We start from the raw sequence: 17,916 nt of genomic DNA, 5'->3' as shown, positions 1-17,916 counted from the left end.
TTACGGGTTTGGAACGACATGAGGGTGAGTAATTAATGACAGAATTTTCATTTTTGGGTGAACTAACCCTTTAAACTTGTTCAACTGTTATATATATATATATATATATATATAAATTCAGTTGAACACATTCAACATATATAACTATTATAAATTATTCCTCCCTCCCTGACTGCACTTATAGACTTTGTCCCTCATGCTAGCCCTGACAACACCGGTATGTAGACCAGCATGTATTGTAGACTCTACATGTCTACATGTCCCAGTCTTATAGTGATTCTCAGCCCTGTCTATGCTTTTTCTGTCATCACTGAAAAAGTACACAAATTGACAGAGCCATAGCTAGGGTTTCACACTCCAGAGAAGGAAAGCATACATGCACACTATACTATCATTCAGATATGCATTACGATAACAATCTTTAGACACAATTATAAAAGATACGAATTTTTAAACTTTTATAACAACGGTAAAGATCAATTTAAATTATTTATTCCAAAAGAGCTATCCAAAAGAGAATGTATAAACAATAAATTGATTTATTTATTTATTTGTTTGTTTGTTTATTTATTTATTTTGTAATCTGGATTAAAATTAATCCACTGAGTAAATCCTTATCATGGAACATGTTTCTAAAAATAAGATTGAAAAAGTTGTTGGAAACATGGTGGTGGTGACGTTGAAGGAGAGCGACTGTGGTGTAGTTCGTTTGTAGCTTAAGGTTAGCTTTTTAGTTCTGGCGCTTGTATTTAGGCTTCAAAATTCACAAAAGTTATATTGTGAAGATAATCTTGATGGACAAAACTTGTAAGTATCAAGAATTTGAACACAGATCTTATTTTTTGCGATAATCCAAAACCCTATAGAGTGTTTGCACCTACGTCATGGTTTGGTCAGTTACCCGAATGCGCGGCTGTATTGGAGATACTCGAATGTAAACAACAGCATGGATTGCACGGTTAATGTACTACTGAAGATGTTGTTCTACTAATTTATGATGTCTAAACCACGGGAAAAAATGTGTGGAAGCTGCTAAATCATATAGAGAAGGACTTAGTAAGCAGAAAATGGTGCAATATTTTGACAAACTAAAGTCAATAGGTGGTAAAGAACTCTACGAGCTGGCTCCTTTGTTGTGGACTGACGACCAGACAATTCTTCCTTCTATTTCTTATTCCGACATAGTGAACTACTTAATTTTTTTCGCCAAGCCCATGCAAGAGTTCCGTTCGGTTCAATGGCATATGGTCGCTTCCAAATTGATGACGAGTCGTGAAAACACCCTATTGGGATTTTTGACCTCTCTATAAACAGTGTAGACAACAATAGGTACTGTACATTACGCTGCTGTCACTTAACACACAGATCTAATATATACATGCAATTTCTTTCCCAGCTGTTTTCCTTCACAGACATAACTGACGGTGTTTTGTAACTCATGTGTGTTTTTTTAACATACATTTGTAACTGTATTTGACAGTTTAACGCAATAAGACATGAAAGAGGACTTTTACTCTGAGTTTATTATTCACATGCCGTGTGATAGCCGCTTTCTGTGCGCGTGCTTCGGATATGCATGCTCAGAAAACCCTATATCAGAAGTTTAAACTGATATGGTTTTAAAACGCATGATTTCAGCACGATAGACATGATAATCAAAACGTCTTCTTCTTCTTCTTCTTCTTTAGTGTTTATTGCCATTTCTCAACCTAACATATTGGTGTATTGGTGTACCGCCATCAACTGAACTGGAGTATGGATCAGGATATTTGCCTGTATATAGGATGAAAATAAATAATAATAACCAAGCAAAACAAATAAACAAACTAGAAAATAAAAAATAAACAACAACAACAAAAAAATAAAAAAAACTATATTATTTCATTTAATTTACTTTCTTTTACACATGGAATAATATCATCATATATCTTGCTGTTTTCCCTAATAGACCTGATAAAGTCATGGTGTTTTACCTTCTTCAATGACTGAATAAGGTGGCATCTGTTCAAATGCTTCTTGTTGGCTACAGTGTTTGCCTTCCCCAGTTTGGTGTTTTCCAATTTTATATAATGTACTGTTAATATAATGTCTAGTATGATCTATTCTCATCTGAGTTAGGATACTTCATTCCCTTCATTTCCTCCCTCCCTCCTTGTTTTTGTATTGTATAAATGTCTTCCTGTTTCATTGTCATCCCAGTATACCATACTGATTGTGTATATGTTCTAATGAGTCCTTTAGCTTCTGCTTTACTTAATGGGACTTAAGTAAATAATGGAACTTAAGGACTTAGGTAGATCTACTTCCTTTATTCTTAGAGTTTGTTTAGCCAGAATATCCACCTTCTCATTTCCCTCCACACCAACATAAGCAGGAACACAAATGGAACGTGTAGATATACCCTTAACTTTTATATTGTACATAATATGGAACATCTCATTGATACTATCCATCCTAAATGATGACCTGCCAGATCTTACTTTGAAGTGATGAGTAGCTATCAGATGCAATGACAATGTTATTTTTTTTCTTCTCCTCTATCCACTGCAGGGCCAATAATATAACCAATAATTCTTTTGCATATACTGACAAATGATTGGTTACTCTTTTCTTAACATAACAAATCACTCTTTGGGATAAATACTGCTGCACATGCATGTCCTGTCTCAGGATCTTTGGATCCATCTGTGAATAAAAACCTCTCGGTTATGTACGTAACCCTCGTTCCCTGATGAAGGGAACGGAGACGTTATGTCGTGATGACATTAGGGGTCTAACTTGGGAGCCCAATCATCTCTGAGTTTAAGAGAAAACGCCAATGAGAATTGGCTAGTGGGTTTTGCATGCTAAGCCACTCCCTGTGCACATGGGTTTATATGGCGACAGCATGCATCCACCATTCAGGTTTTACGCTGAGGAGCCGAGAATGTGTCCCAGCATCAGCGAGTGGTTCAAGGTTGTGGCATGGGGACTAGGGCTGGGCAAAAAAAATCGATTTTTCGATTAATCGTTTTTTTAAATGACATCGATTCGATATAGATTCTCAAAAGCCTCGAATCGATCTTTTCCGGGATTTATTTCAGCACATTTAAAACAAGATCTGATTAACGTGAATCTTATCATTAGTCTTCTCCACTAGATGTCACCCTTATTTACCTTGTGCGATGTTACAACAGAAAGCCTGTCATTCATTCAGCGCTTATCATGGCCATACGCATGATTCGCAATGCTCAGGTGAAATGCTATAGTAATACTATAAATCTGCGGAAGCATTTGATATCACGCATAAGGCGCCATGATTTCCGCAATGAATCAATGGCGGATGGCACGGCGCACTTTGCTTACTACACACATACTAAAGCGTGGATGACGCTCGCGGTGTTTTCAGCTTCTGTCATATATGATGATATGAACACGAATGTCATCTCCAGCTGCTCTGAGTTTAACGTTAAACTGTCAGAATATATTACTATTTAGCAGTCTTAAGACTCAATGCTACAATTGCTAATAAATATTAATAAATCTTTATTTTTAAAGGAATAATCACATCTGTTTTATTTTTAGCATTTTGTGCAGCACTTTGTCTGCCAAAAAAAATAAAAGGGTTTAATTTTCATCTGATTACCAGAAAAATTAAGAACATTTTATAGGGCCCTACTATTGTTTAAAAAGAACCCTATACAAAAAAAATAATAGGTTTAAAATACAGGCATGTGGTTCTTAATTTCTTTTTATTAATTCACTATTTGTAAACTAATGTTTACTGTTAATTTTTTTTAAATATCAATAGCATTTGTATAAAAACTATATTCACTGAATGTAATAAAAAAAAATCAAGAATCGAATCGAATCGAGAGCTTGCGAATCGAAATCGAATCAGCACATCTGAATCGATACCCAGCCCTAATGGGGACATAACGTCTCCATTCCCTCCATCAGGGAACGAGGGTTACGTACGTAACCGAGACTTTCCCTATCTGTCAGTTACTACGAATTATGTTGCGATGACATTAGGGGTCTATGGAAAACGCCACACCTAAACACCGTCGCAACCCTGTGGCGCTGCAATATTGACAAGTCGTAGTGTGTCAAGACAAAACTACGCTAAGGTCGTAACCTTCCCAAAGCCCCAGCGCAAATTCACTGACATTCGTACCGAAGGGGACCAAAGGTGAGTACATCACTGCTGGAGAAGGCCACGCTGCTGTTCCGTCCACAAAAACTTTTGGAAGGGATTTCAACCTTCAGTGAAAGATTGCTTTAAATCTATCCTATTTGTTCTTTCATCCTGGCAGAACGATGGGGAAGCGAGCCTTCAGGAAAAGGTCGCTACAGAGACCACATCCTACCCATAGGGAGGTGATGTGGAGATACTGATATGGACTGACCTAGGGGCAGAACTACATATGGAATGGGTCTCTGAGGCAGGTACTACCTTAGAGTGGGGATGGAACAACTGCCAGAAGAGACTGACGGAGCGGGTCTGTCAAGGGAAGACACGGGTTTACCAAGAGGGAAACTTTACCGTGGAAGAATACACATATGGGATTGCCCACAGGGTATCAAGCCATATGGACACCTAGCACAGTACAGGGGCTGACGGAACTCCGGGCATGCTAACACCAGTACTGGGCCTGGCGTAAGGTGTTAGGTGTCGCCCAGCCCACAGCTCGACAGATGTCTACCAGAGAGGCGTCATGCACCAACGCCCAGGAGGAGGCAACACTCCAAGTGGAGTGAACTCTAACCCCCAGGGGGCATGGCTCGCCTTGGGATTGGTACGCCAAGGCAATGGCATCCACTATCCAGTGGGCCAACCTCTGCTTGGAGACAGCCTTCCCTTTCTGCTGACCTCCATAGCACACAAGGAGCTGCTCAGAGCTTCTGAAGCTCTGGGTGCAGCCCACGTATATGCGTAACGCTCTTACAGGACACAGCAATACCAAGGCTGGATCTGCCTCCTCTGGAGGCAGCGCTTGCAGGTTCACCACCTGATTTTGGAAGGGAGTGGTGGGAACCTTTGGCACGTATCCAGGCCGGGGTCTCAGGACAACGTGAGAGTAGGCCGGCCCGAACACAAGGCACTCTTCACTTACCGAAAATGCTTGGAGGTCCCCGACCCTCTTAATGGAAGTGAGAGCGATCAGGAGCGCTGTCTTAAGAGACAGGAACTTCAGCTCGACTGATTCAAGCGGCTCAAAGGGACCACTCTGAAGTCCAGCCAGGACAACAGAGAGATCTCAGGAGGGTATCAGGGGTGTCCTAGGAGGATTTAACCTTCTAGCAGCCCTCAGGAACCTACCGATCAGGTTATGCTTCCCCAGGGACCGGCTGTCCACTGCATCTTGATGTGCTGCCATAGCAGCAACATACACTTTCAAGGTGGAGGGTGACAGCCTACGCTCCAACCTTTCTTGCAGGAAAGAAAGCACGACTCTAATCGAGCATCTTCAGGGGTCTTCTCGGTGAGAAGAACACCGGTTTGTGAATTGACTCCACTTCAAAGCATAGGCCTGCCTCGTAGAGGGAGCTCTAGCCTGAGTGATAGTGTCTTAGGTCTGCCGCGTCCCGTCCAGGAGACACACGTGGAGGTTCCAAAGATCTGGACGCGAGTGCCATATAGTGCCCAGCCCCTGAGAAAAAGGTCCTTTCTCAGGGGGATGCGCCAGGGAGGGGCTGTCACGAGGAGCATCAGTTCTGAAAACCAAGTCCGGGTGGGCCAGTAAGGTCCTCCCTGACCTTGCACAGCAGTGTTAGTTTGACTCCTTGACTCCAGAGGAGGAGATGGTGGGCGAGTTGTGACATGCAACGTGATCGTAGACCGCCCTGTCGGTTGATGTACGAAACAGCCGCAGTGTTGTCCATGCGGACCAATACGTGCTTGTCCAGGAGCAGCAGCCGGAATTGCCGCAAGGCTAGATGCACTGCCAGCAACTCCAGACAGTTTATGTGCCAAAGCAGTCGAGGTCCTGTCCAGGACCCAGAGGCTGCCTGCCCATTGCACGTAGTGCCCCAGCCCGTATTGGAGGCATCTGTCCTGACAACGACATGCCGGGACACTTGTTCTAAGGGCACCCCGGCCCGTAGAAAGGCAAGGTCTGACCAGGGGCTGAATGAGTGGCGACACATCGGCGTGATGGTCACACAAAGTTTACCGTGGTGCCAAGCCCATCTCGGGAATCGGGAGTGTAACCAGTGCTGGAGTGGTCTTATATGAAGCAATCCGGGCGGCGTGACTGCGGCTGCGGATGCCATATGCCCCAGGAGCCTCTGAAAATGTTTCAGTGGTACCACTGTCCTGCCTCTGAAGGAACTCAGGCAGTTCAGCACTGACTGGGCACACTCATAGGTGAGGCGCGTCGTTATACTCACCGAGTTTAACTCCATACCAAGAAAAGAGATTCTCTGCACAGGGGAGAGCTTGCCTGGCAAATTGAATCGCGTAGCCGAGTCGAACCATTCTAATGATCCAGTCGGACGGGTTGGGCAGCGCAAGTCACGCTCCTAAACTCCGTAGGAGTGGCACCAAAGGGACAGTCGAAGTACCCGCAGTAGTGCAGCGATGGGGAGTTGTGCTGGGTGGCCCAGAAGGCATCGCTTTCTGAGTCATTACAGCAAAACTGCCCGCATCCACGGAGGGACTGGCCAGAGATGCGTGGAGAGGCATTGTATCTCCGAACCGAGATCTCTTGGCCACTGGTGATAGGGGGTGTCGTGGGTGAGGGTGAGGAAGCGGTGCATCGCTCACTGTCAACCTACGAGCCTTGCAACCCGGAGGAAAAGGAAACTGATATTTTTTTTGAAAATGTGGTTACCGCTGGCTGTTGGGCAAGCAGCGAAACAGAAAGAAAATTAAACGAAAGATTCTCCACCCGGCCCTCCTCAGGGGGAAGGAGCAGTGCTGTCATCGCCACCTCCTGAAGAACAGTCTCCCACATCTCTGGGTTGCCCGTGTCAGGGCCGCTTCGTCATCTTCTTAGAGGATTTAGCGGCCGGGTGCGACACAGTTCATGTCAGGGCAAGATGTGTTGAATGGTCTCAGTCTGCCTTTGTACCGTCGAGAACTGCTGGGCAAAGTCCTCGACAATGTCGCCAAACAGGCCAGCCTGGGAAATGGGAGTGTCAAGAAAGCGTACTTTGTCAACGTCTCTCATCTCAGCCAGGTTGAGCCAGAGATGGTACTTCTGGACCACCAGAGTTGACATCGCCTTCCGAAGGGACTGCGCTGTGACTTCACAGCTCCTGCATCTTCACAGCTCCTGCATCAACGTCGGGTCGGTACTACCCTCGTGCATTTGTTTGAGTGCCTTGGCTTGATGTACCTGCAGGATAGCCATGGCATGCAGGGCAGAGGCAGCTTGGCCCGCAGCACTGTAAGCGAGAGACGCCGACAGCTTACAGGCTTTGGATGGGAGACGCGGACGATTCCTCCAAGTGGCGGTGTTTTGCAGCCACAGGTGCACCGCAACCGCTCTCTCCACCTGGGGAATGTCTATGTACCACCTGGCTGCCCTGCCATCGAGGGTAGTGAGGAAGGAAGAGGGAGACGAGTGGCTTCTGACCGTAAAAGGAGCCGTCCACGACTTCGTCATCTCTTTATGCACCTCCGGGAATAAAGGAACTGGAGCAGAATGTGGTTGTGAGCCGCGCAGAGAAACCAATCATCCAACCGCCAGTGCTCAGGTCTGGACAGTGTAGTCACCTCCAGCCCGATGCTCACGGCTGCCTTGGCAAGCATGGCCGACAGCTCTGGGTCCGATTCAGCAGCGGCGAAAACACCCGAGGGGGGCAGCCACACTGAATCTTTGTCCTCAGAGGCCGACTGCCCATACCCCGATGCTGAGATCGACATCTGATCCTCCGGTGGCGCACTGAATGACACACTGGGACCGCCGTGAGACAGCCCAGCAGAATCACTTGGCAGCCACACAGGACATGCGCTGCGAGAGGAGTGAGAGGTCCGTGGGGCGTGGCCAGGCTGAGAAGCTCTCACTGTAACCCTCAAATCTCCTAGATCAGTGGTTCCCAACCATGTTCCTGAAGGACCCCCAACACTGCATATTTTGTATCTCTCCTTTGTCTGACACACCCATTTCAGGTCTTGGAGTCTCTACTAATGAGCTGATGATCTGAATCAGGTGTGTTTGATTAAGGAGACATGGAAAACATGCAGTGTTGGGGGGCCTCCAGGAATGTGGTTGGGAACCACTGTCCTAGAACACTAACCAGCAGTCCTCTGCTCGTGGCAGAGAAACCGGAACGGATAGTGACAGAGGGGTCTGCTCCACTCCCCTTGAGGAGGGAGAGACGAGATCGCAGCGATGCCATGGTCATACGCCCACAATAGACGCATGACTCATCCACGAGCGCCGCTTCAGCGTGCTGAATGCCCAGACACTGAAGACAGCGATCATGGCCATCGACAGAGGACAGGTAACGACCGCAACCAGAAGGACATTGACGAAACGGCATCTTGAAAAAGACGTGATCGTCCATGATTTGCTCTTTTAGAGGAAATTGCTCTTTTAGTCAAAACGCCCAGGGGAACCACTGTTGCAGGGACACCGCTGTACTGTGCTGTAACACCAACCAGGAACAGCCCGCTTTCAACACAAAGATGAATGGCTTTGTAGTGAGTGCGTGACATAAACTACTTGGCTCCGAAGCAAAAATCTGAATGGTGGAGGCACGCTGTCGCCTTACATACCCGTGTGCACGGGGAGTGGCTCAGCATGCAAAATCCACTAGCCAGTTTTCCTTGGAGTTTTCTCTTAAACTCAGAGATGATTGGGCTCCCAAATTAGACCCCTAATGTCATCACGACATAACTCGTAGTGACCGACAGATAGGGAACGCTGATTCTGGGTAATGTTTCTCAAAATAATTCTGGAACCATTTTGGAAGTTGTTTAGAATTGCATTTCAATTCCTGCTGAATATTGAGGTCAACATTTGGCAAAGGGAATAACCAAGGAGGAATGTATTACTGAACTGTAATTGATGCAATTCTATATTTCTTGCCTTCGCATTGCCTGTCCATCCAAAACTTGTAAAATTTGCTTCATTATGTTCCCAGCATTCTCTCAATACATTTTTGACAGGATGTGACTCATTTTGTCCCTGGAGATTAAAGGGATAGTTCACCCAAAAATTAAAATTAGCCCATGATTTATTCACCTTCAGGGCATCCTAGGCGTATCTGACATTCCTCTTTCAGACGAACACAATCGCAGTTATATTTAAAATTGTCCTGGTTCTTCCAAGCTGTATAATGGCAGTGAATGGTGCCCCTGTTTTTGAAGCCTGAGTTCATATTTGCCCATTTTTGGCACTTATCTATGTTTTTGTTCCTAATTTCAGTTTGTTTAGCCATTGTCACAATTCCTGAAACCTTCTTTGCTGCCTCTCCATAACTGATTCCCTGAACAACCATGACTCATTGCACTTCAGCCTCTTCACATTTGCCATACTTGTTTTAATTTACCACATCTTTGTTTTCCTTTGTACACCGCCGCCACATGTCCAAATCTCTGACATTTAAAACATCTAAGTGGTGGAGGTATGTATCCAATGTTGATCTTTTTCGGGAGTCATCAAAAGAGATCATAACTGAAGACTATCATATGTACTTCCGTTCCTGTTTATTTTTAGACGTTTGACCTCACTGTTATATTTCTTTTCACATCTTCTACTGATACATTTACCGATATCCCTGTGGCAACTCCTTTGACAAATTTTTATCATTAGTCATAGAGCATTCTACTTTCTTTCCATTTATTTTGTTCATTCTGATTACATTCATTTGCTGTTTTTCATCCTTACTTATAATCAGCAATGATCCATTTCTTAGTATTGTAGCACTCTTTATCACACAAATTTCCTTATTTAGAGTTTTTGTTAGCTGTATTGGATTCATACCACCAAACCTGTTAATGATGTTTCCACTCTTGTCTTTCTAGTGTAAATTTCCTGCATGACATAAAAACTGTTTCCTCCTCTTGACATTCATCGCATTGGTCTGTGGGATGTTTTCCTAACATATGGAAAGTTCCATTTAATTTACAATGCCCAATCCTGAGTCTACTCATTACAACTTGTTCAATCCTTCTATTTGTTCTTTCTCTTATCATGTCTATTCTGAATCATGTATAGATGTCTCCCTTTACTTTCATGATCCCATTGATGTTGCCGTATTTCCATTACCTTTTTCCACACTAGACTCTTCCCTTCTGATTTAGATTTTCTGATTTAATTTCAATGGCTACATGCTCTTTCTTTGTTGCCTCTTTTGCCAATTTATCAGCTTTCTCATTTCCCTGTATGCCCACATGTGCTGGTATCCACATATATGTAATACTTTCCGTTTTCCCTTCTGCATACCCTTGAATTTATAAACAAGATTTCATATAATATTTCTTGATGGTTACTAGCTTTTCCAGACTTCATACTAATAAGAGCCTATACAGAGTGACTACATGTTGACATCCCTGGACTGTTCAATCCATTCTAATGCAATTAGTATAGCACATAAACATATATATATTTATAGTGCAGGGGGTGGGCGCTTCGAATTCTAGAGAGCATTTGATTGGTCAGAAGATTTGATGAGAAGATGAAGTACGATGTGACGTCAAAAAAATAGTTGAAGTGACGAACTGCAAGCTTTGAATGCTTATATCATATAAATGCGAATTTTGTCACTGTTTTGGAGCACGCTGCCTTATAGATAACCTTAAGACTAACATATTGATACTAACACCCAAAAAACTTTCATTTTGATTTCATGGGGACTTTAAGCTCTCAGATGTTCTTTTGCTAATTCCAATTTCATATTTAGGGATGTACACCGCATACCCATTTGTGAATCTTTTGACCCATCTGTAAAAAACTGAATACTGTCTTTATACTTATTGTCATTGTATTTATACTATTCACTGATTATATCTATATTTCTGTTACATACTTTAATTGATAGAAGCTCTAGATCAACCTTCAGGATTTCCGAAGTCCATATTGGTTTAAATAGGCTACAGTATTAGTAAATCTTTTATGCACTTCCATTTCTTTTGCAATTAAATTGCATGTTCAGCCAAATCTTTCTTACTTTCTTCTCTCCTTTTCCCTACACTTCTGTAACACCTCTTTTGTTGAATGATTATCCTCATGCCCTCTAAGATTTATCCAATAATTTGCTGCTAGTTGTTTCTCTTGAAGCCACAATGGCATTTCACCTCCTACAACCTTTCATTCTGGGGAAGTTTTGATTGCCCCTAAGCATATTCTTAAAGCGCACGCTTGCACAATGTCCAATTCAGCTAACACAGACTTTGCTGCTGACCCATGTGCAATACACCCATAGTCTAATTTAGATCTTATTAAAGCAATGTAGATATATTTCAAAGCTGAAATACTTGCTCCCCATTCCAACCCTGCAAGACACCTCATCACATTTAGAACTTTTTTACAATTATTAACTGTATACTTTATATGTTCTCTCCATAGTTTTGTATCAAAGTATAATCCCAGAAAACTAAAACATTCTACTTTCTCTAATATACTTCCATACATTTCCAACTTAATTTCCTTGCCCTTCTTTTTATTTGTAAAAACCATTACCTTTGATTTTTCCACTGAGAACTTAAATCCCCATTTTATTCCCCAATTTTCAACTTGATAAATTCTTTCTTGCATCTTCTTTAATATATATACTCAACATTTCTACCTTTCTTCCATATAGCACCATCATCTGCGAAGACCTTCCCATATCCCCTGGAAGATTCCATTAATCATGATGTAGAATAAAGTTGGACTAATCACACTACCCTGTGGTGTCCCATTTTCTACAGCATATTGCTTTGATAAATCTAACCCAATTTTCACCTGTACATTCCGTCCATTTAAGAAATCCATAATCCAATTAAACAATTTCCCCCCAACTCCCATTAAGTGTAGTTTGATTAGGAGTCCCTCCTTCCACAGCATGTCATATGCTTTCTCCACATCAAAGAATATTGCTATTACAGTTTTTTTTTTTTTGTAATTTACTTGCACTTTCCTTATTTCCTCTGATAATCAAAACCAAACAGATGTTTTTTGGCAGAGTATCTGAGGCACGAGCTGTAAAGGCACAGCCCTGTTCTGGAAAAGGGGGCGGGAAGTTCATTTGCATTTACACAAATGCGTATTTCTACTTCCACTCAAAATAGGCATTTTCAAAATGATATAATAAATGATCTGTGGGGTATTTTGAGCTGAATCTTCACAGACACATTCTGGGGACACCTGAAACTTGTAAAAAGGGGCATAGTAGGTCCCCTTTAAGATGTAATTTATTCCTGTTATCAAAGCTGACTTTTCAGCATCATTACTCCAGTCTTTAGTGTCACATCATCCTTCAGAAATCAATCTAATATGATTTACTGCTCAAGAAACATTTCTGATTATCACAGTTAAACAAAGTTTTGCTGCTCCATTTATTTATTTATTGTTGGAAACGAATTATTAGTATTACAGGATTCTTCAATGAATAGAAATTTTAAAAGAACATCATTCATTTGAAATAGAAATATACTGTAACATAATAGACATTTTAATATTACTCTTGATAAATGTAATGCATTCTTGCTAAATAAATGTATTAATTTCATTTAAAAAAAGAAATACAAATATATAGAAAAATTGCTTACCAAAAGCTTTGAACAGTACAACAGCATACAGTATAACAATAAAAAGATAAAATAATATGTATACACAGAAGACACAAAAATATCCTCTTGTTATGTTATAATATTATTTGGTAATCTCATTCAAGTTTTCTTTCTCAAGACTCATGTGTCCCATGTCAGCAAAGCAGTAGTGTTTACTGTATCCATCCACTTCCAGAAAACGTGTTTTGTAAATAATTCACGATAATTACATGATCAAATCAAGAGTCAAGCCTATCGGGGATATTTTTATCCTGCTGATCTCATGCAATGCGTATGTCTTATGTATGATCATGAAAACCAGACGCCACACACATAACATGTTAAATGTTAAAATAATTTTAATAACAATACAAGCACATATTCAAACACTTGACATTATGTATACATGAATTAATTATATGTTAAAGTGCAGTTAAATTGTTCAGTAAAGGCTTCCAGCAGTTTTGGTATGGCTTCCTCAGTTGGGACGTCCCGCCCCAGCTCTCGGCTCAGTGATGTCACACCTTTACCCACAATCCCACATGGCACAATGTTGTCAAACCAACTCATGTCTGTGTTGCAGTTAAGAGCCAGTCCATGGGAGGTGATGTATCTTCTACAATGAATACCTGCAAAACACAACAATTACCTTTATTTTGCTGACAAAAGGTACTTTTTTTTAAAACCTGGAAATAGTAAATAAACCTGTTTTATCATTTTAAATAAATAAATGATATAACCAAATGAAATTAATATTCTGTACTATTTCTAGGAGACCAGTGAAATGTAAATAAATTGTGACAATGAAATGCTCATGGGAACACTACCATTCAAAAGTTTAGGATCAAGTAAGGATTTTTTTTTTCTTTTTAGAGAAATTAATTATTTGATTTAGCAAAGATGCATTAATCGATCAAAAGTGACTGTAGAGGCTTTTACATTGTTACAAATAAATCTTAAAAAAAAAAACTTAAATAAATACTATTCTTTTGAACGTTAAATTCATTTTAAGAAATCCTGAAACGCATCATGACTTCCACAAAAATATCAACATCGAAAATAATAAGAAATGTTTTGTGAGCACCAAATCAGCATATTAGAGTGAATTCTGCGGAAATATGTGACACTGAATTATATTTTACAATTTATTAAAATAGAAACGGAGCAAGTTAAATTGTAAAAATGCGTCACCAAAATTATTATTATTATTTTTTAAAAATCAAATAAATGCAGTCTTGGTTATAAAAACATTTAAAAATATATATAATATATACATATACATAAAATATACTATTTTAAATGACTGCTTAGAAACTATCTCTATTTTATAAAGCGCTACATAAATAATTATAAATAAAAGTGAATAAAAATATTTCAAATAGTGTAGTTAATGAAATACTACAGTGGTGGTTAACAATCTATCTATCTATCTAATAGTTGGGAAGGACATTTTTTACTTTTGTAAAAAAAATAAAATAAATACAATTCCAATACGTGTAATTGTTTTCTTTCAGTTTTGATGCTATATTGTTCAAAAATGGACAAATTAATAATAATAAATAACATACAGAGGTGTCCACATTTTTGACCAGTAATCAATACAATACAAAAAGTAAACCTAAAAAGTTACTTACCAATTGCACAGATTTTGTTGTTGCCCACCCAGACACCTGTATCTGGAGAAGTGGAGGCCTCGATCCCAAATTGACTGCACATCTTGATCACCATCCTTTCCAGTTCACACACATACCATCTCACACTCTTCTTAAAGCAGGCCAGGTTGAGGACGGGATAACACACCAGCTGACCAGGACCGTGAAACGTTATCAGACCTCCTCGGTTTGAACGGAAGAAGTCTGCGCCCAGCGCTTTGAGTCTCTGCTCCTCCTCAGGAGGGTAAGGAGCCTGTCTGATGCCGATGGTGTACACAGGCTCGTGTTCACACAGTAATAAAGTGTTTGGGCTGCTGCTGCACGAATCCAGATGCTGCTTTATGTGCTGCTGCTGGAGCTTCAAGGCACTGCGGTAGGACATCCTCCCTAAACGCACCACCTTCACAGCTGCCTTTCCGACTGACATTGTGTTTTCAGATGGGTTTTTAAAGCATCAACTAAAGAGACGGAAAACAAGGTCACAATTATTTCCTGTATTTTATTTGTATTAATCCATAAAACATAAATCAGGTTGGAATGACACTGTGAAATAATGATAGCCGTTTCTAAAAAAAAAAAAACACTAATAAAAATGACAAAAGTACATAGCAAACGTACTACATTAAACAACAACAATAAAAGCTAATTAAAATGTTATAACTTTTTTATTAGATCATAAATAGGGACACGCTTTTGTAGAATCATGTTATGTGTAGGCTATATTATGTGCAGGAAAATAAAAGAAAAGAAAAAAAGTTTTGCAAAAAAAAATAAAAAACTTATATCACGTATGTTATTAAAAGACTACCCATATATTATACAAATTAAAATATATAAAATAGAAATAGTAAAGTTCACTGATACCCGGTGCAAATGATCTAGAAAGTTGGCAAGGACAATCTGTAGGAAAAAAAGCTGCAATTAATCTGATATATTTCAAGAGGAATTCAACACTAACTGTAATGTCCACATTTCACACCAGATGCACGAAAACAAGTACAAACATAAACTGATGTTAGAAGCTCAGAAAGCTTGATCCGTCTGTTAAAGGGGAGTCATTTCTTACTGGACGCTGCCATACTGCCCGTGCAGATCTTACTCTACTGTAACTGAAGGCGGAACGCGTGGTGCATTACTGCCATCTACTGGTTTGGTGCGCTACCTACTTTACAAAAAATGTCTTCTTCTTCTTCTTCTTCTTGGCTTTTAACGGCGGCTGGCAACCAGCGTAATTAGGTGCATTACCGCCACCTTCTGCTCCGGAGTGTGGAACAGAGAGATGCATTCTACTTATTAATCCCATCCTTGTAGGAAAATTAAAGAAAGATTTACTATTTATTTCACTTGCCCATTGTATTAAAGTTTTAAAATGTACCACCTGAATTCCATTCTTCTTGATTTCAACTATCATATTACTTCTTTCTTCCTCATATTTCTTGCATTCAAGAATTGCATGGGTTACTGTTTCTTCTACTTTGCATTGTTCACATAGTCCATTTGGATGTTTCCCTAATATTTTGAGTGTACTATTAAGATTGGAATGTCCCAACAATATTCTATTATAGACAACCTCTTCTTTCCTTGTTTTACCAATATGTCTTATTTTTTGACTTACTTTGTTAATTAAATTGTAGAAAAATCTACCCTTTTCGTTATTGTCCCACTTTATTTGCCATTCTGCAATAACCTTTTTCCAGATTAAAACCTTAATTTCAGACTTGCTTAGAGGAACTTGTAATTCTATTTCTTCTCTCTGCAAAGCTTGTTTTGCTAACTTATCTACGTCCTCATTTCCCTTTACACCTACGTGTGATGGAACCCAAATAAAACTGATTAAAATATCATTCTGAACCAATCTTGAATATATCTGTAAAATACTAAAAAGAATATCTTGATGACTGGATTTAAAAGACCTTAGACTTTTTAAAACTGAGAGTGAATCAGAACAAATTAAAACCTTTCCAGGTTTATAATCCTCTACCCACTGCAAGGACAAGAGTATTGCTATCATTTCAACAGTATATACTGCCAAATGATTGGATGTTCGCTTTATACTATGAGCCCAGTCAGGAACTAAAAAAGCAGCTCCAGTTGTCTCTCGCTCTGGATCTTTTGAGCCATCTGTAAATATTTGTAAGTATTGAGGATATTGTGTTCTAAAATGTTCAGAGAATGCTGAAGACATGTCTACTTCTCTTTCTGCTTTTTTAATTTCCAACAAATGTAAATCTATATGGGGAGTTGTATTTGAAAAATAATGTGTTTTTTGAACATTAAAGCATGTCAACATATTCTGTTACACCAAATACACAAAATAATGATCTTTAAAATAGCATCATATGACCCCATTAATTAAATTGTAGAGAAATCTACCCTTTTCGATGTGGTCCCACTTTATTTGCCATTCTGCAATAACCTTTTTCCAGATTAAAACCTTAATTTCAGACTTGCTTAGAGGAACTTGTAATTCTATTTCTTCTCTCTGCAAAGCTTGTTTTGCTAACTTATCTACGTCCTCATTTCCCTTTACACCTATGTGTGATGGAACCCAAATAAAACTGATTAAAATATCATTTTGAACCAATCTTGAATATATCTGTAAAATACTAAAAATAATATCTTGATGACTGGATTTAAAAGACCTTAGACTTTTTAAAACTGAGAGTGAATCAGAACAAATTAAAACCTTTCCAGGTTTATAATCCTCTACCCACTGCAAGGACAAGAGTATTGCTATCATTTCAACAGTATATACTGCCAAATGATTGGATGTTCGCTTTATACTATGAGCCCAGTCAGGAACTAAAAAAGCAGCTCCAGTTGTCTCACACTCTGGATCTTTTGAGCCATCTGTAAATATTTGTAAGTATTGAGGATATTGTGTTCTAAAATGTACAGAGAATGCTGAAGGCATGTCTACGTCTCTTTCTGCTTTTTTAATTTCCAACAAATGTAAATCTATATGGGGAGTTGTATAACTCCATGGTTCATTTTCAGGAATCACCACTGTTGGGCTCAGCTTAAACCTATTTACCTCCATTTCTTCTACATACACAAACTTTTCTACACAACTTATTTTGTTCCCAACAATTAATTAAAAGCATTTTTGTAGGATGATCTATATAAATACAAACACATGCATGCATATATTTAAGAAAAATATGTATTGTTTATATATTAAATATATTTAGTAATTGATCATTAATTGTTTCCTTCTCATTTCCAGAGGAATCTCTCCTAACAGGACTTGTACAAAAATGCCATCATTTACTCATTACAGTTATGAGTTTCTTTCTTCTGTTGAACACAAAAGAAGATATTTTGAAGAATGTTGTTAACCAAACAGTTGATGAACCCCACTGACTTTCATAGTATGAAACAAACAAACAAAAAACACATGAAGGTCAACGTGGACCAGAAACTGTTTGGTTAACAACATTCTTCAGTATATCTAAAAACACATTCACACAGCTTTGGAGCAACTTGAGGGTGAGTAAATGATAACAGAGTTTTCATTGGGGCGAATTATCCCTTTCATGCCTTAGCATTAAGAAAAGACTTTGTAAAAAAAAAAAAAAA

General features: G+C 39.7%; 1 protein-coding gene across 4 annotated transcripts in view; it reads right to left on the bottom strand.

Annotated features, from left to right (window-relative positions):
* Positions 1 to 13,066: 13,066 nt before the first annotated feature.
* The window catches only part of LOC107677087 (putative lipoyltransferase 2, mitochondrial), a 16,338-nt gene continuing 11,488 nt past the window's right edge, over positions 13,067 to 17,916 (bottom strand). Inside the window, exons 1-4 of one of the 4 annotated variants that reach the window (XM_016471879.1) lie at positions 15,342 to 15,490; positions 15,202 to 15,237; positions 14,320 to 14,795; positions 13,067 to 13,314 (exon numbers count right to left, since the gene is read on the bottom strand). In XM_016471879.1, the coding sequence (XP_016327365.1) occupies positions 13,097 to 13,314; positions 14,320 to 14,764 (663 nt within the window). In that variant the 5' untranslated portion in view covers positions 14,765 to 14,795; positions 15,202 to 15,237; positions 15,342 to 15,490 and the 3' untranslated portion in view covers positions 13,067 to 13,096. Of the gene's footprint in view, positions 13,315 to 14,319; positions 14,796 to 15,201; positions 15,238 to 15,295; positions 15,491 to 17,916 lie in introns of those variants that run through there. The other 3 variants (XM_016471880.1, XM_016471878.1, XM_016471881.1) reach the window with 3 other exon arrangements.

The sequence above is a fragment of the Sinocyclocheilus anshuiensis genome, unplaced genomic scaffold (assembly GCF_001515605.1).
Source record: "Sinocyclocheilus anshuiensis isolate Anshui unplaced genomic scaffold, SAMN03320099.WGS_v1.1 scaffold24, whole genome shotgun sequence".
Lineage (NCBI taxonomy): Eukaryota > Metazoa > Chordata > Actinopteri > Cypriniformes > Cyprinidae > Sinocyclocheilus > Sinocyclocheilus anshuiensis.
The sequence above is the reverse complement of the archived record's forward strand: the minus strand, read 5'-3'. Positions and strand labels throughout refer to the sequence as shown.